Consider the following 19,394-nt stretch of genomic DNA (forward strand, 5'->3'; position numbering starts at 1 on the left):
GCAAAAGGGCACTGCAGAAGGAAATAACAGTATCAGTTCCACTTGGAAAAGGAGAAGGGAAGGCCGCCATCAAGAGGAAGGAGATGGAGATATGGCAGAAAAGGTGGGAGGGAGAGCAGAAAGGAAGGGGGTATTACAAAATATAAACATCTGTATTAACAAAGGATTATAAAGAAAGGAGCAGAAGGGAGGCGAGCATCGTAGCAAGACTAAGACTGGATCCCTCAGGATTAAATGGCACCTTGTTTATGGTGGGGGGAAAGGGGCGGTGGGCAGCGTGAGACCTGTGGCGTTACAGAAAACGCTGAACACGTAACGTTACATTGTAACATGTAGGAAGTGGGAAGAGAAAGGTCACAGGATGAAGTCCGGGAGGCGGGACGGGGGTGGAATCTGATGGGGACACGGGGAACAGAGGGACAGAGAGAGGGGAGTAAAATCACCAAGAAGGCACTCTTTACTTTCTTACGTGACACAGGGTTCATTCATTCATTCATTCATTCATTCATTCATTCATTCATTCATTCATTCATTCATTCATCCATCCATTCATTATCCAAACCGCTTATCCTGCTCTCAGGGTCGCGGGGATGCTGCAGCCTATCCCAGCAGTCACGGGGCGGCAGGCGGGGAGACACCCGGGGCAGGATGGGTGGAATTTAAGAAGTAAGAGTAAAATGACATGGTGTTATACACTCTTGCACAGTAGGTGGCGGTACGCACCTTAAAGTTGTTTGCAATCCGCCAGTAAACTGAGAAGAAGACGGAAGAGTAGAAGAAGAAGACGGAAGAGTAGAAGAAGAAGACAGAAGTCGTCAGTTGGCGCGACTGCTCAGAGAGAACTAGTGAAGTATTAGATGTTCGACACAGGATTGAATCCGGTTTTAGCGGAAACATGGCAGCCAAGCGTAAATCTGACGGCACCGTTCCTGCCGAGGAAAGTGACCAGCTGCTCATCCGTCCGCTGTGAGTTTCGCACTCCGTCAGCTAGCATGCTACGTTAGCCTAGCACGCGGCAACTCCAGCCCTCGTGAGCTCGTCTCGCTTTTGCAAGAGCTTTGATTCCGAAGCAGTCGCGTACAACTTTAGCGGACATGTGAAGCTAATGCAGAGCCATGGCGGCACGGTGGCCCAGTGGTTAGCACGGCAAGAAGGTCCGGGGTTCGAGCCCCGGGGTAGTCCACCCTTGGGGGTCGTCCTCTGTGTGGGGTTTGCATGTTCTCCCCGTGTCTGTGTGGGTTTCCTCCGGGGGCTCCCACAGTCCAAAGACTTGCAGGTCAGGTGACTCGGCCATACTGAATTGTCCCTGGGTGTGTGTGTGTGTGTGTGTCTGTCAGTCAGCCTGCCGCCCAGTGACTGCTGGGACAGACTCCAGCAACCCCGCGACCCTGAGAGCAGGATAAGCGGTTAAGACAATGGATGGATGGAATAATTCAAAGTCATGTAGGGAGTCACTGCTGTGATCTACTACCACTCCCGTTAGGGGGCGCCACAGTGGATCATCCGTTTCCATCTCTACCTGTCCTCTGCATCTTCCTCTGTCACACCAGCCACCTGCATGTCCTCCCTCACCACCTCCATAAACCTCCTCTTTGGCCTTCCTCTCCTCCTCTTCCCTGGCAGCTCCATATTCAGCATCCTCCTCCCAGTATACCCAGCATCTCTCCTCCACACATGTCCAAACCGTCTCAATCTTGCCTCTCTTGCTTTGTCTCCAAACCGTCCAACCTGAGCTGTCCCTCTAATATACTTGTTCCTCATCCTGTCCTCCTTCATCACTCCCAATGAAAATCTTATCATCTTCATCTCCGCCACCTCCAGCTCCACCTCCTGTCTTTTCATCAGTGCCACTGTCTCCAAACCATACAACATAGCTGGTCTCACTACCACCTTGTAAACCTTCCCTTTAACTCTTGCTGGTACCCTTCTGTCACAAATCACTCCTGACACTCTTCTCCACCCACTCCACCCTGTCTGCACTCTCTTCTCCACCCACTCCACCCTGCCTGCACTCTCTTCTCCACCCACTCCACCCTATCTGCACTCTCTTCTCCACCCACTCCACCCTATCTGCACTCTCTTCTCCACCCACTCCACCCTATCTGCACTCTCTTCTCCACCCCCTCCACGCTGCCTGCACTCTCTTCTCCACCCCCTCCACGCTGCTTGCACTCTCTTCTCCACCCACTCCACCCTGCCTGCACTCTCTTCTTCACCCACTCCACGCTGCCTGCACTCTCTGCCTGCACTCTCTTCTTCACCCACTCCACCCTGCCTGCATTCTCTTCTCCACCCACTCCACCCTGCCTGCACTCTCTTCTGCACGTAGTTATTACTGTGATATACAGTGGATATCACAGTGCTAAAATAATACAAATTTTGTGTTCATATAAAAAAAAAATCAATGTTGGAAAACAAACAGTTAAGCAATTAACGTCAGTACAGAGATACACTATGTCTCGGTGTTATAAATGTAGAATTCCAATAGAAAAGCAATATTAATGTCTCACGGTCAAAAGGAATCTTTTCTGTTAGGCTACAACACATTTATTGCTGACAGTATATTGATGACGTTTAATAATGATAATTATGCATTTTAATTACAATTTTGATGAACAGGATCTCAAAGCGGTTAGAAATCGACTGATCCTTTGATCTGTGACGGTGGGGCTTCACTCGTTTTTTATATTAATTATGATACTTCATTGACCTTCAGGACAGAAATTCGCTTTTAGAGGTCAAAGGTTGTAAGCAGCCACAAACAGCTTCTCTGGGGCCAGTAGGGATTTTGTGTCTTGCCAAAGGGGCACTACGGCAGGGTGGATGTTTGCTTATGGTTTGTTTTTTTTGACCTGGGCCCTTGCCTGATGTATTCCCTCTGAAGCAGTGTCAGTGAAGCAGTGTCAGAGCGTAAACTGACAGACTGATGCTGGCCGTCAGTTGGTGGACCATCCACAGATGTTTGGTACCCGCAGGATTCGGGGGACGGACACTGAGTACATGTCTGCTCAAAGACGAGGGTCTTTCTTCCACTGTAATGCCAACCACCAGACATAGGAACAGTTTTTTTCCCCCACAGGCCATCTCTCTTTAACATTTGACAGCGTGGTGCAATAATTATGTGTATGTGGCATTTTGTTAATAGCCCCCTTGGGGCAAGATGTCTCACTGGTGGTGGCTGAAGTGAGTTACCCGCTTCAATGTGAAGTGCTTTGGGTGTCTAGAAAAGCGCTATATAAATGTAATGATTATTATCATTATTATTATTATTAGGGTCTTATCTTAAATATATTTATATAAATTATATATATAAAAATATATGTTCTGGTCCTATAAATGGGGATGAGTTGTTGCCTCAAGTGAAGGCGTTCAAGTATCTCGGGGTGAGGGTAGGATGGAGCAGGGGATTGACAGGCGGATTGGTGCAGCATCAGCAGTAATGCGGATGTTGTACTGGACCGTTGTGGTGAAGAGGGAGCTGAGCCGGAAAACAAAGCTCTCAATTAACCAGTCAGTCTTCCTTCCAACCGTCACCTATGGTCATGAGCTTTGGGTAGTGACCGAAAGGGTGAGATCACGGATACAAGCGGCTGAAATGAGTTTCCTCCGTAGGGTGTCTGGGCTCAGCCTTAGAGATAGGGTGAGGAGCTCAGACGTCCGGAGGGAGCTGGGAGTAGAGCCACTGCTCCTTCACAAAAGGAGCAGCGGCTGCGTGAAATAGGTCCAGCCAGGCTGGAGGGCGTTGCTGGGGAGAGGGACGTCTGGAGTGCCCTACTTAGCTTGCTGCCACCGCGACCCGACCCCGGGGAAGCGGCTGATGATGGATGAATGAATGAATGTGTGTTTAGTGAACGTTGCAATTCCATGTTAAGTTTGGATCCCCTGGGTGTTTATCCACATGCACCAAAATATAACTCTGTCATCTTTTTGTGTCATGTTTTATTACTATTACTGTACTAACATTATTTCATTTAACATGATTGTAAGTTTTTGTCCGTCCGGTTTTAAAGTCGATGTTTCATCTTGCAGCTAAAGCTGACCCGTGAACATGTGCTGCAGTGGCTCTTGATGATGGAATGTTAGATTTGAACATTATGCTGCTGGCACACTCAAAGTTAGTCACTTTGAATAACCGCCGTGTTTTAAAATACAATCTGGGTGTCCGGGTAGTGCAGCAGTCTATTCCGTTGTCTTCCAACACAGGGATCGGCAGTTCGAATCCCCGTGTTACCTCCTTGGTCGGGCATCCCTACAGACACAATTGGCCGTGTCTGCTGGTGGGAAGCCGGATGTGGGTGTGTGTCCTGTTTGCTGCACTAGCGCCTCCTCTGGGCAGTTGGGGCGCCTGTTCGGTGGGGAGGGGGGACTGGGGGGAATAGCGTGATCCTCCCACGCGCTACGTCCCCCTGGTGAAACTCCTCACTGTCAGGTGAAAAGAAGCGGCTGGGGACTCCACATGTATCAGGGGAGGCATGTGGTAGTCTGCAGCCCTCCCCGGATCAGCGGAGGCAGCGGAGCAGCAACCGGGACAGCTTGGAAGAGTGGGGTGATTGGCTGGATACAACTAGGGAGAAAAAGGAGGAAAGAAAATCCAAATAAAATAAAATCGAAGTCAGTCATTTAAAACTGATGTTCTCTCCGTCTTTATTCACATCCAGAGGTGCTGGTCAAGAAGTGGGCCGATCCTGCATCATCATCGAGTTTAAGGGACGGAAGATCATGGTAAGGACCGGCCATTGAAATAAATAAATCTGTCCCTATGCCATACAGTAGTTGAACACATATTAACTAAGAAAAACATGGTGACATCAGAGCGACAGCGTAGCATCTCTTTATAACTGCAGTCATTGTCAGTGTCTCATCCCACTTCGATTCACATCAGTAACGACCAGCTGGGAGCTGCTGTGGTTAAACTGCGGAGTTTCAACTCATTATTTTTATCACTGAGGTTGATTATAAACCTCAGCGGAGAGGAACAGTGAAACCATGTGTACAGCCCTGCTTATTAACTTTACATTTAACTGGAAAAGGGGAAGAAACCAAGATATTAATTTTTCTCTATGGCTACGTGGGAAAGGAAGACTGTATGTTTCATTCTTGCCTTTAGATGCATTTCTTCTAAGGGAAATAATAAAACATAGTCGTGCTTTTCTACATACCATAGAGAAAAAAGAAACCTTCTCAGATTGGTTGCTTATTCAGTTGCTTGCTGGATACACCTGCGATCTAAAAACTGGTTAAACAGCAGGTAGACTGGTTAAACAGACTGGAGGTTGTATCGTGGTGGATTCCACAGGAGGTGGATTGATGCAGGTGTAGTCTAAACTGGCGTCTCCTGTGTTGTGTAGCTGGACTGTGGGATTCATCCAGGCCTGGAGGGAATGGACGCCCTGCCTTATATCGACCTGATAGATCCAGCTGAGATCGACCTGCTTCTGATCAGCCAGTGAGTCCAAATGTCCTCCTGCTTTAACATGAGACTTTTAATTTGTCCACCAGAATCCATTCTCTTCACGTCCCTGTTACAGAGACAACCGTATTCTACCATGAAAGACATCAGTCTGGAATGGGACGGAATATAACAGAATGGCTGCAGTACATAATTCATTATGTGTACTATTTATTTCTGTGTATATCTAGAGCAGGGATGGGCAGCATGGTCCAGAAAGGGCTGGTGCGGGTGCAGGTCTTTGTTCCAACCAAGCAGTTACACACCCGCATCTACGAGTCCAGGTCCTTAGCAAAGACTGTTGGTTGACTAATAGAATCAGGTGTGTGACTGCTTGGTTGGAGGAGACATGAGGTAGTCTGCAGCCCTCCCCGCGTCGGCAGAGAGGGTGGAGCAGCGACCGAGACGGCTCGGAAGAGTGGGGTAGTTGGCCAAGTACAAATTGGAGGAAGAGAAAAAGGGGGGGTCCCTTCACCCCCCCCCCAAATGATGAAGAGAGCAAATATGAATGTAGAGGGTGAGAGTCTGATCCCAGATTGGGGGGTTGATGCTGACCCCACTCTGGTATGGACCATGGATTAGGCTCATATCTTTGTGGACAGAGAACAAAGAATGTGTTGAAGGTTCTGTTGGAAACACACTCTCCTCTCCTGTCCCTCGTCTTCCTGTTTACCTCAGCTTCCATCTGGACCACTGTGGAGCCTTACCCTGGTTTCTCCAGAAGACCAGCTTCAAAGGACGCACCTTCATGACCCACGCCACCAAGGCTATCTACCGCTGGCTGCTGTCTGACTACGTCAAAGTCAGGTGAGTGAGACATGCCGCACATACAGAGGATTTAAGGATAAATCCTTTTTTTTTCTTTTTTTTTTTAACCTGGGTCTTATTTTCTTAGTTTCCTCCTTCATACATATCAGTTATGATGTGATTTTACTCACCAACTTCATTTTGTAAATCTAGGATATGGGACCACCGCTGGACTCGACTTTACAGTGGTGTCTTATGGGACAGCTGAACAGGAGTCTTAAACCTGTCCTTTAAAATACCCTAGTGTCTCAGTTAGAATGTGTCCATGACTGGTCATTATCTATGACTTCTCTATCGTGCTGGCCGGCTAGTTTATGGATGAGTACTACTACCTGCAGTGAGTATAGGCTGCTACTTCCTGCAAGCTGAACCAGGAAGTAGATCACCCATGTCATCCACCATTGATCATATTTTTATTCACATTTCAGTTAATAACTTTTAACCTTCACTTTGGTTTTCACTTCCAAATCTGTGGTTTAGATACTTGAGTTAAATTGGACTTGTTGAAACATGTCTGACCCTCGTGTTCAGTTGTCCCCTAAGTCCAGCAGCGGTCCTGTGTCCAAAATCTATAAAATGAGGATCAGTAAAATAGACATAGTTTTAGACTTCTGTGAATTCATAAAGCTGCTGTTCTGTGAAGCTCAGTGGCACTATGTCAGAGTTAGGGATTCTGTTCGCTGTGTGGACTAACCGTCTGAAACCCAAACTGTTTCTGGGTGGTTTTTTTTTTTTTTTTGCTCCCGTCACATTTTTACTCACTGTGGGCTTCTTTTTCACCACACCTCTATGGAAACCACACAATCATGGCTGTAAGTACGGAGACACTCAAAAATGTCTTTTGTGTAGTATAACACAGTTATAATGCCAGAATCATAAAAAAGAAAAAACTCACGTTGAATTTCTTTGATAATTTATTTTACAAAAATTGAAAACAGAAATAGAATCTATATGTACACATTAAGTGCCCGTATGTGTTACGAATATTGGGAAAGGGGGAGGGGCTCCACATAACACTTCTCCAGGGTCAGGTCGCGGTGGCAGCAAGTTGAGTAGGGCACTCCAGACGTCCCTCTCCCCAGCAACGCCCTCCAGCTCCTCCTGGGGGATCCCAAGGCGTTCCCAGGCCAGATTGAACATGTAGTCCCTCCAGCAAGTTCTGGGTCTACCCCGGGGTCTTCTCCCAGTTGGCCGTGCCCAGTAACCCTCCAAAGGAAGGCGCCCAGGAGGCATCCTAATCAGATGCCCGAACCACCTAAACTGGCTCCTTTTGACGCGAAAGAGCAGCGGTTCCTGAACAAGCACCCCCATCGACCAGAGGAGGCGCTAGTGCAGCAACCAGGACACATACCCACATCCGGCTTCCCACCCGCAGACACGGCCAATTGTGTCTGTAGAGACGCCCGACCAAGCCGGAGGTAACACGGGGATTCGATCCGGCGATCCCTGTGTTGGTAGGCAACAGAATAGACCGCTGTGCTACCCAGATGCTCTACCCATGACGGAACCATTCATCTCACATGGTGCATTGAAGGACTGTCAGAAATGTGACAATCCGAAGATAAATCTTCTTTTCACAGTTTCTGGCTATGATAAATGGTGTCATTTCTGAAGAAAACATGCCTCTTGAACCTGCCGGCAGTGTTTGGGTTTCACAGGGTTAATGGCTCTGATATGTTATGATGAGCTCGTCTTCGTCTTGTGCCCATCTCTCAGTAACATCTCGGCAGACGACATGCTGTACACGGAGACAGACCTGGAGGAGAGCATGGACCAGATCGAGACCATCAACTTCCACGAGGTGAAGGAGGTCGCCGGGATCAAGTTCTGGTGTTACCACGCCGGCCATGTCCTGGGAGCTGCCATGTTCATGATGGAGATCGCCGGCGTCAAGGTGGGTGCTAACGGCAGAATGTGGTGAGAGAGGGTCGTGTAACAAAAAGGTCGCAGGTCCACTCTCCAGAAAAGGGTTTCTGTCTTCATTAGTTACTCATGTTAGCAGTAAATACGCTGGTTTACCCTGATGGATTTAAAACTCTGCTGGCAGAGTTTGTGTGCAGTAACATGATATAAAGAAATATAACCATAACTAGTTCAACTATCTTACTTGTATTCTAGTTAAAATACAAATGAGCAACACATACCTCAACAGATACACTCATGTTGTGTATTACCAGCTGATGTACTTACATTTTACTGGTCTATATCAGTTTAACAAGCAGTGGATGTAGTACTTTATTGCAATGTAACAAGTAATTTAATAGTATTAGATTATTGAAAAACAGGGCTAAATGGAGAAGAAACGGTTAAAAAGTGTTGGGAGAACTGTAAAACGTTTGTTTTATCCTTAATGATGAGAGGGCAGTGTTCTTTGCTGCTTTACCCAGCCCACGTTCAGACGTGTCTTCTGTTGATCAAACTTTGTGGAAGACCAAACGTTCAAGTTAATAAAGTGTTGTAACTGTAATCTCTGTATGTCTCCCCAGCTGCTGTACACAGGAGATTTCTCCCGACAGGAAGACAGACACCTGATGGCTGCCGAGATCCCCAGTGTCAAACCCGACATTCTCATCACTGTAAGACTGACAGTACCGCGGTACTATCATAGTACCACAGTACATACTGATACACATGGTACACAGACGACAGTTCCTCTAACAGTACTATCATAATACCACAGTACATACTGATACACATGGTACACAAACACTACTTCTAACAGTACTATGATCGTACCACAGACAACAGGACCTCTAAATGATTAACATAGTACCACATTACATACTAATACATGTGTTAATGTGTTACACAGACAACAGGACCTCTAACAGACTAACATAGTGCCACATTACATATTAATACACATGTTACACAGACAACAGGACCTCTAACAGACTAACATAGTACCACATTACATACTAATACACATGCTACACAGACAACAGGACCTCTAAGAGACTAACAGTACCACAGCAAACACTGATACACATGGTGCACGGACAATAAGACCGCTAACTATAACTGTCTCTCTGGACCTTCCAGGAGTCGACCTATGGGACTCACATCCACGAGAAGAGGGAGGAGAGAGAGGCCCGCTTCTGTAACACAGTCCATGACATAGTCAACAGAGAAGGCCGCTGTCTGATCCCTGTGTTTGCCTTGGGCCGAGCCCAGGAGCTGCTGCTCATTCTGGGTAAATGTCTGAACAAGGTCCCTTTAAACCTAGACAACACAGGAACCCCTAACCCACCAACCACATTCAGTGCCGTCTAGGAGTTCATGCAATCGACATTTGTGTTTTTAAGCATTCCTTCATGCACTCGTGTGTCAGAGATGACCACTGGCAGATCTTAACTCAATCAGCATTCAGAACAAGAACTGTGTGCGTGTGTGTGTGTTCTCAGACGAGTACTGGCAGAACCATCCGGAGCTTCACGACATCCCAATCTACTACGCCTCATCTCTGGCCAGGAAGTGCATGGCCGTGTACCAGACCTATGTCAACGCTATGAATGATAAGATTCGCAAAGCCATCAATATCAACAACCCCTTCGTCTTCAAACACATCAGCAACCTCAGGGTGAGCACCCCACCCAGCCCCTAATGTTGAACCCGTTATCCCACATCTTTTTCTTTCTTGTCATTCTCGCCTCTCCTTCCTCCAGAGCATGGACCACTTCGATGACATCGGCCCCAGTGTGGTCATGGCATCTCCTGGTATGATGCAGAGTGGTCTGTCCAGGGAACTGTTTGAGAGCTGGTGCACCGACAAGAGGAACGGGGTCATCATCGCCGGTTACTGCGTGGAGGGAACCTTGGCCAAGGTATTTTTTCAGGCTCCTCCCATCATCACGGTGTTTCTCCAACTGTGAGGAGAGACTCCCATAGGCTGGAGGGTTGACTGGGAATATTGATTCGTTTAATTTGTTAGACGATTGGTAGATTGGCCATATTGAAACATCTCATTTTGAAATGTTAATGTTGGATGTTCAGGGATACAGATGTTGATGAGACCACTGGGAAGTATGGCTCCTGTAATGAGAAGGCAACAACTGTCACGGTGCCCTAAAGCAAGGCACACCCAAATGCTCAGTGGTCAAGAGCAGAAAACTGTATTTGTACTTTCCAGCTCCTAGTAAGGGCTGGGCCAAAATTACTATCATGATATTTTTGACAGAATACCTCTGTGGATAATGTAATGATATTTAGTGGATGACTATTGGTGCTTTCGTAAGATACAGTGCCTTGCAAAAGTATTCAGCCCCCTTGACAGTCATCGCTAATTTCTGGTTTATAAAAGATACTTGCACATCTGTTTCTGAACAATTTTATTTTTGTGAACCCATAAGCTCTAACAGCATGTTCCCAAAGCCAAAATAAGTTATGGTTCGCTGACTTTTTATTAATAAATGAAAAACTAAAATATAGTGCTTGCAGAAGTATTCAACCCCTTGTGCTCTGAAAGCTCCAAGTTTACACAAATGACAAATTATTCCTAAAACAAACCCGGGTTAACACAAATGGACATAATTAGTGTGCACCTGTAAGATATTAAACTAACGGTCTGGTTTATGCGTATAAAAAGCACTCTGTGTAAAGTTCATTAGCCAAGCATGAACTCCATCAGAACATGAAGACAAAGCAGCATAATACTGAAGTAAGAGACAAAGTGATTAAAATTTAGAAGTCGGGAAAGGGATACAAAACAATATCACAGTGTTTGGATGTCCCAGGAACACTGCTGGATCCATTGTCGGGAAGTGGAAGCTGTATCACACCACCCAGATGCTTTGTAGGACAGGCCGTCCCTCAAAGCTAAGTGTCCAAGTAGGACGTGGGCTGGTGAGGAAAGCCACAGATGATCCTGCAGTCACTCTGAAGGAGCTCCAGAGGTCAGTGGCTGAAGCTGGAGTAAATGTGCATGAGTCAACCATATCACGGCTCTCCGTAAATCTGGCCTGTATGGGAGGGTGGCAAGAAGGAGGCTGTTGTTCAAAACTATGTATATAAAAGCACGCTTGGAGTTTGCTACTAAGCATGAGAGAGACCTGGTTAGGATGTGGGTAAAGGTTTTTGGTTAGGTGAGACGAAAGTTGAGCTTTTTGGCCAAAACTCACAGTGTTACAGGTGGCGTAAACCTAACACTGGTCATGCCCTAAAAAACACCCTCCCTACAGTGAAGCATGGGGTTGCTTTTCATCTGCAGGCACTGGGAACCTTGTTCAAACTTAGGGGAGAATGGATGGAGCTAAATACAGGAAATATTGGAAGAAAACCTGTTGCAGTCTGCCATAAAACTGAAGCTTGGGAGAAGGTTCACCTTCCAGCAGGACAATGATCCTAAGCACAAGGCTGAAGCAACAATGGCATGGCTCAGCAACAAAAAGGTGAACGTTTTGGAGTGGCCAAGTTAAAGTCCGGACCTCAACCCCATTGAAAATCCGTGGCACAGACTGAAAAGGCGCCATCCCACCAACCTGCAAGACCTGTACAAATTCTGCCGAGAAGAATGGGCAAACATTACTCCTGAAGAATGTGCAAAGCTTGTACATACTTACCCCAAGAGAATCAGGGCTGTTACTGCAGCAAAAGGGTACTCTACAAAGTATTGATATGTGGGGGGTTGAATACTTATGCAAGCACTATATTTTAGTTTTTAATTTATTAATAAAAAGTCAGCGAAACATAACTTATCTTGACTTTGGGAACATGCTGTATGGGTTCTTATGAGTTCACAAAAATAATACTGTTCAGGAACAGATGTGTGAGTATCTTTTATAATCCAGAAATTAGCAATGACTGTCGAGGGGGTTGAATACTTTTGCAAGGCACAGTCTTTACACAGCAGGAAGTGCTGATAAATGATCATTAGTAACGTGGATATGATGACCATGCAGGTGGAGAGAGAGAGATTTACTGTTCATTTCACTCAGCTAGAACAGTCGGATCAGTTCAGAAACTGGTCTCACTTCACTATAATGCAGCCTTTGAGACCAGGGAATGACAACATGTAAGTTGTATCACCATATTACCAGAACCACAATCCCACAACACCTCTAGTCTCATATCAGCATGTCAGTATTATGGCCAGATACTGACCAGCTGTACTGTCAGTGGCTATCAGGAAAACCCTATTCTCCTGGTTGTACTGGGCACCTCCCGGGTATGTTTGTGTGTGTGTGTGTGTGTGAAACGATAAAAAGTGGAAGCATGACGTTGTGGTGAAACAATATTGTGATGTGTGTGTTATCGTTTGTGTTTTGGAGTACATTTTATCTTCGGTGTGAATCACAGAGCAGTCTTATTGTTCCTCTGTAGCACATCATGTCAGAGCCTGATGAGATCACCACCATGTCGGGTCAGAAGCTCCAGCTGAAGATGTCTGTGGACTACATCTCCTTCTCTGCCCACACAGACTACCAGCAGACCAGCGAGTTCATCAGAGCCCTCAAACCCCCTCATGTGGTAAAGTCATCTGTTTCACCAGGCTAGCCTGACCACCCGCAAAGAGCCCGCTCAGCGATCCAGCAAGGGAATTATTGTCGGTTCGAATCCCTGTGTTACTTCCGGCTTTGTCGGGCGTCCCCACAGACACAATTGGCCGTGTCTGCGGGTGGGAAGCCGGATGTGGCTGTGTGCCCTGATCGCTGCACTAGCGCCTCCTCTGGTCGGTCGGGGCGCCTGTTCAGGGGGGAGGGGGAACTGGGGGGAATAGTGGGATCCTCCCACGCGCTACGCCCCCCTGGTGAAACTCCTCACTGTCAGGTGAAAAGAAGCGGCTGACGACTCCACATGTATCGGAGCAGACATGTGGTAGTCTGCAGCCCTCCCCGGATCAGCAGAGGGGGTGGAGCAGCGACCAGGACGGCTCGCATGAGTGGGGTAATTGGCCAAGTACAATTGGGGAGAAAAAGGGGGGATGATGGAGACCAAATGGCTGTCTGTCTGGCCCTGCTTCATTCAGTCGTGTGTGTGTGTGTGAGTGTGTGTATATGTGTGTGTGTGTGTGTGTGGTGTCCTGCTGACAAGATGATGTCTTGGTGTTGATGACGCTGTATTTGTTTAGTCTAAATTTAAGTTTATTCCTCTCTAGTCTGTATACACTGAATCCTAGTTTACTTTTAGTCTATTTTGAGTTGTTCTAGCTTTAGTTTTTAATTTCTCATGCTGGACTGTAAATACTGTAATTTAATATATTTTTTGTTAATTTCTAGATTTTCTTAGTCTTAATCTGTTATTGCATATTCTCTAGCTTTTCGAGGTTGAACTGATGCTGAAGCGTTTCATTGCCAGCAGTGCCTGCCACGCTGTATTGTTGTGCATTTGACCTGTTCTGTTGCTTGTCTGTATTGCGTTAACCTTTTTTGTGTCTGTGTGTATCTGTGCTACCTGCCCAGATTCTAGTCCATGGCGAGCAGAACGAGATGGCTCGTCTCAAGGCGGCGCTGATCCGGGAATACGAGGACAACGATGAGGTTCACATTGAGGTCCACAACCCTCGAAATACCGAGGCCGTGACGCTCAACTTCAGAGGAGAAAAACTTGCCAAGGTACCGCCTCCTACCACCTGTCTGGGCTTCCAGAACCACCCTGGAGCCCAAATCCACCTCACTCCCCTGAAACAGTCCCTGATGGAAGTGCATCAGCCGCTGCTCAGAAAAGAGCTATGTAGTAATAAGCTCATCTGTATGAGACTACGAGACGGTTCACGATTACATTTGGTGACCAGCTGAAAGTAATATATGTGTAACCTGCTGGTGATCACTAGTAACCCCAGGGTCACTGTCCAACTAACTACATGATGTTACAGCTAGTATCAAATCACAACCTTTTTTTTTGGAGGGGGGGGCTCTCCCCAATTTTGCAATTGTACTCGTCCAATTATCCCACTCTTCTGAGCCGTCCTGGTCGCTGCTCCACCCCCTCTGCCAAGCCAGGGAGGGCTGCAGACTACCACATGCCCCCTCCAATACATGTGGAGTCGCCAGCCGCTTCTTTTCACCTGACAGTGAGGAGTTTCACCAGGGGGACGTAGCGCATGGGAGGATCACGCTATTCCCCTCAGTTCCCCCTCCCCCCCAAACAGGCGCCCCGACTGACCAGAGGAGGCGCTAGTGCAGCGACCAGGACACATACCCACATCCGGCTTCCCCCCTGCAGACACGGCCAATTGTGTCTGTAGGGATGCCTGACCAAGCCGGAGGTAACACGGGGATTTGAACTGGAGATCCCCGTGATGATAGGCAACGGCCCGGACGAAATTGCAACCCGTTAACCTCTGTCCATCTGTCTGTCTGTGTCTGTTCAAACCTGTGAATAATGTTATGTAAACAGGCGTGTTGTCTGTAGGAGGTTGGCCTGTTGGTTGCTGACTGTTTAGAGATGTAATGCAGCCATGGACAGAAGTGTCTTGAGTGTCTGCTGATACCCAGAATGCTTTGCTGCAGGTGATGGGCTCCTTGGCAGACAGGAAGTGTATTCAAGGGCAGCGAGTGTCTGGCATCCTGGTCAAACGCAACTTCAGCTACCATATCCTGATGCCCTCTGACCTCTCTAGTCAGTACCAACCCGTCTGTCTATTTTCTGTCTGTATTACTTATTGATTTATTCAGTAACATTGCTTTTATTTGCTCACATTGTTTCACTCTAATTGTGTGTGTGTGTGTGTGTATGTGTGTGTGTGTGTGTGTTCAGACTACACAGACCTGGCTATGGGCACCGTGAAGCAGTCCCAGGCCATTCCCTTTACCGGCCCCATCTCAGTGCTGGTCAGCCAGCTACGCAACCTCGCTGGTGGGTCCCCCACACATATACATTAATACACACATATACATACACACTCGTACTCACACACACAAACGCTAATACACATGCACGGGCGAGCATACCTCTTCTGTTTATCTCCCCTTTAAATGTGTACCTGTGTTTTATTTCATACCGACTGAAAATTAAACAAGGAAGTAAGCAATTTGCCGTTAGAAAGGAGATGAAAACGGGGGCATCGGGTAACGTGGCGGTCTATTCCGATGCCTACCAACACGGGCATCTCGGTTTGAATTCCCGTGTTACCCCCGGCTTGGTCGGGAGTTCCTACAGACACAATTGGCTGTCTGCGGGTGGGAAGCCAGATGTGGGTATGTGTCCTGGTCGTTGCACTAGCACCTCCTCTGGTCAGTCGGGGCGCCTGTTTGTGGGGGAGGGGGAACTGGGGGGAATAGTGTGATCCTCCCACGCGCTACGTCCCCTAAGCGAAACTCCTCATTGTCAGGTGAAAAGAAGCGGCTGGCGACTCCACATGTATGGGAGGAGGCATGTGGTAGTCTGCAGTCCTCCCCAGATCGGCAGAGGGGGTGAAACAGTGACCAGGACAGTTCAGACGAGTGGGGTAATTGGCCCAGTACAATTGGGGAGAAAAAGGGGAACCCCCCCCCCCAAAAAAAAATAACAAAAGAAAGGAGATGAAAACATAGAAGAGTAAAAGCATAACCATGATTATGAACATATGAGGAAGACTGCTTTCTCATAAGTGACTTAGTGATTGTGTAAATCCGTATGGAGCAGGGTTGGGTTTCTGACCGGTTCTCTGGGTTTTATAGGAGATGTAGAGGAGGTGGACGGAGCGGAGAAGATCACTGTGAAGATTTTTAAAAGCATCACGCTGGTTCATGAAGCTGGTATGATCCTACTGGAGGTGAGACTAGTTAGGATATTAGTCATATAGTCAACACATCTCAGGATGTGGTTTCCTCATTCTGAAGAAACCACACTATTGATATCTTGATGCATGCTCAATAATCCAGGTAAGAATATCAAAGAAGGTTGAATCAGTTCATCTGGATACAATGTTTATTGTTTCCAGATTGGGGGGGGCAAGAGTACATCTGTCACCATCTTAGGGCCCAGACACACCAAATCGACTCGCGGTGATGAAGGCCGACTTTTGCGTCGCCTCACATCACCTGCCGTCTGGGCCAAAAAGTAGCACTTGAACACACCGTAAAGAATACAGCCAACGGCAACTAGCATGTACGTTCTGCTCTGATTCGCTAAGCTGAACAGCCAATCAGAGTGACCTCTCTCACCGATGGGCTGCGCCGAATAACATGCTGAATCAGCCGAAAAGCTGCTGACAGGTCCGACTGGTGCCAACACTGCGGGACACACCGCAAAAACTAGGGTCACAGACGCTCACTGATGGCCCTTGGTGTGTCAGGGCCCTTACAATGCTGTGTTGCAACAATCCCTAATCCTCTGTGAATAGTACACGTGATCAATGGTCACACCCATATTTACGTATGAAACTGGTCGTTGGTTCGGGTTGTTAGGCACTGTACTGTACAGTATTGTTTGTGAGGGTGGGACACCTGCAGTCAGCTCAGACTGAAGAGGTCACTTGGCTGAATGATGAAATGTATCTGTCAGTAAATGTTGTGTCCAGATGAACTGATTCAGCCTTCTTTGACACACTATTGATGGTAGTTTCCCATCCACGTGCAAAGAAAAGATTTCACATACTTCGTTATTTTTTTTTTCTTGACATGGTCAAAGAAATGCCGACTACATGCTGTGTAGCCGGACTGAGTTGTTTGTGGTTGCTGATGTTTTTTTTGTTCTTGATGAAGAGAGGGACTCTAATCTTTTTCTGACTCTCCATCCACAGTGGATAGCCAACCCTCTGAGTGACATGTACGCCGACGCAGTTGCGACGGTGGTCCTAGAGGTCCAATCCAACCCCAAGGCCCAGAAATGTCAGTAAACACAGTGTGCATGGTTTTTGTTCAGTATTACTTCTGTGGAGATCATCAGTAAACACAGTGTGCATGGTGGGGGTGTTTAGGATGCATTTGACAGATGACGTTATTACATACATGAGTAGGTATCTATCATCTGTGGGACTGGGTAAAGCTGTACAATTGCAACACATCTCATTTTTTAAAATGTGCATCAAAATCAAGGACAGAAGGGCGTCCGGGTAGTATGGCGGTCTATTCCGTTGCCTACCAACACAGGGATCGCCAGTTCGAATCCCCGTGTTACCTCCGGCTAGGTCGGGCGTCCCTGCGGACACAACTGTCCGTGTCTGCAGGTGGGAAGCCGGATGTGGGCATCTGTCCCTGTTGCTGCACTAGCGCCTCCTCTGGTTGGTCGGGGCGCCAGTTGAGGGGGAACTGGGGGGAATAGCGGGATCCTCCCACACGCTATGTCCCCCTGGCGAAACTCCTCACTGTCAGGTGAAAAGAAGCGGTTGGCAACTCCACATGTATTGGAGGGGGCATGTGGTAGTCTGCAGCCCTCCCCGGCTTGGCGGAAGGGGTGGAGCAGCGACCAGGACGGCTCAGACAGCAGGGGGATTGGCCAGATACAAAAAGGGGGGGGGGATCAGGATCAGGGACAGAATCAAAGTGTTTGTTCATTCTTTAAGAATGGACAACATATTAAATCCTCCATTCTGTGGATGGTTTGAAAACATTCAAAACACTTTACGATGGGCCTGAATATAGTTTTTACCCATGATGGGAATCAAACCTCCAACCCTTTGTTCTCAACATTTTTATAAAATATGAGAAGAACCAAAATGATATCTATTATGATGGAGTTATGTGTTTGCTATCACAGTTGTTGAGACCAAGAAAGAAGGTTTGGACATGGATCTTTTTGTGGAGAGGCTGGAGCTGATGCTGCAGTGAGTACCTGGACATTTAAACAGCATCTGTACACAGTCACATCTCTGATTTGTTTGTAGACTACTTGCGGAGTGCCGGTGAGGTGGACTCTGACACATGGAGCACCAAAGTATCAAAAAGTTTAGACAGTCATAAAAGTATTTCTGAAGTAGTTTTCTACCTCCCAGGGACATGTTTGGAGAGGACTGTGTGGATTTCAAAGACAACGGAAACTTCAGCCTGACTGTAGACGGCACCACTGTTTACATCAACCCTGAAACCCGAGTGAGTAGAGAAAGAAAACCAACAAATAAATTAAAGCTACAGCCCTGAAGCTCCTGGTTTGATTCCAAGTGTTTCTCCTGTGTAGGCGTTGGTTAGGTGGGTGTCTTGAGCTCCATTCCAAATGAGTGAGAGTCAGCAGGGCTGTTGTGTCAGAAACAAACATAAAACCTGGTGGAACCTGAGTTTTACTTATTGATGTAGTACTACGTGTTGGTAAAGGTCTTCAACCAGCTTGTTCTGTCATATCTGCTGGTTAGACACAACAACTTCTTATTCAATCTCAACACTACCTGCCTTCTTCTTCCTCATTTGGCTGCTGTGTTGAAGATGAAAACACTATGCACCCTGTCATTTTTCCTGGCGAAGTCCTGCCAGACCCCAACCATCCACATCACATACTGATACAGTCTGCAGGATCTGATGTTCATGGTTTGGTTACGCCATAGAAAATGTTAAAAAGGACATTTGTCTGCTGGTACATAACAGCGTCACCAGAGAACGCTTGGAAATGTTGGGGGATTTTCAAGGTTACCTCTGACTTGCAGATGGTGGAATATGAGGAGAGCAGCACAGATGACGAGTCGCTGAAAGAGATGGTGGAGGTGGCCGTCCAGAGACTTTACGACGCTCTCAGCCCTGTCTTCTGAAGGCCCCGCCCAGTATGTGACATCATAACCAGGGGAGCGCGATTTACTGGTATCTATCTACCGCTGACATTGTCCAAGCCGCCGTCTGTAAAGAAAAGCAGTTTACTGATGTTTAAGTTAATGGAGGCGATCGTGTATAAATTCTATACAAAGACTGAGGAGTCCTCAGTGCCTTTTTTCATTCCTATTAGACGAGGAGATGCCTTAGCAAACAAAGATGTAATCTTTGTTTAAAACACGATTCCAAAGGAATCAACTTCACAAATCTTATTTTCATTTCTTGGATACAGCTTTTGTACTCGTTATCTGTGGAATCCATTGAAATGCAAAAAGAATTATGATGAAAATAAATGTCTGATTGAAATAGTTTACAGTTTGTTGTTTTTCATTCTTATGAGCCGGTTTCAGTGTTCAGACATCAGTTCGGTGTATTAGAACATTTGTTCTCCTATGAAACACATGACCTGTATGCTGTGAGCATCCATCCTCTATACACACTGTCCAAATCAGGACCTCAGGAGTCCACTCCAGCATTGGGTGGAA

The 19,394-nt window shown here is 47.0% G+C and overlaps 1 protein-coding gene across 1 annotated transcript; it reads left to right on the forward strand.

Annotated features, from left to right (window-relative positions):
- The first annotated feature begins 796 nt into the window (after positions 1–796).
- On the forward strand, positions 797–19,210 carry cpsf3 (cleavage and polyadenylation specific factor 3). The gene is made up of 18 exons (XM_056294596.1): positions 797–966; positions 4,659–4,722; positions 5,349–5,446; positions 6,128–6,256; positions 7,973–8,150; positions 8,743–8,832; positions 9,299–9,449; positions 9,661–9,836; positions 9,922–10,080; positions 12,575–12,721; positions 13,654–13,806; positions 14,704–14,812; positions 14,951–15,049; positions 15,853–15,947; positions 16,917–17,004; positions 17,873–17,939; positions 18,108–18,204; positions 18,750–19,210. The coding sequence occupies exons 1-18, from the start codon at positions 896–898 to the stop codon at positions 18,849–18,851; spliced, it is 2,073 nt and encodes a 690-aa protein (XP_056150571.1). The 5' UTR covers positions 797–895; the 3' UTR covers positions 18,852–19,210.
- The last annotated feature ends 184 nt before the right edge of the window (positions 19,211–19,394 follow it).

The sequence above is a fragment of the Lampris incognitus genome, chromosome 15, assembly GCF_029633865.1.
Source record: "Lampris incognitus isolate fLamInc1 chromosome 15, fLamInc1.hap2, whole genome shotgun sequence".
Taxonomy (NCBI): domain Eukaryota; kingdom Metazoa; phylum Chordata; class Actinopteri; order Lampriformes; family Lampridae; genus Lampris; species Lampris incognitus.

What these genes read in the sequence shown, in the direction of transcription:
- cpsf3 (XM_056294596.1), top strand. Translation starts at nt 896, where the DNA reads ATGGCAGCCAAGCGTAAATCTGACGGCACCGTTCCTGCCGAGGAAAGT. An exon ending in TTAAGGGACGGAAGATCATG is followed by an intron (nt 4,723 to 5,348) that starts GTAAGGACCGGC and finishes TGTGTTGTGTAG; the next exon opens with CTGGACTGTGGGATTCATCC. An exon ending in CAACCCCAAGGCCCAGAAAT is followed by an intron (nt 17,005 to 17,872) that starts GTCAGTAAACAC and finishes TTGCTATCACAG; the next exon opens with TTGTTGAGACCAAGAAAGAA.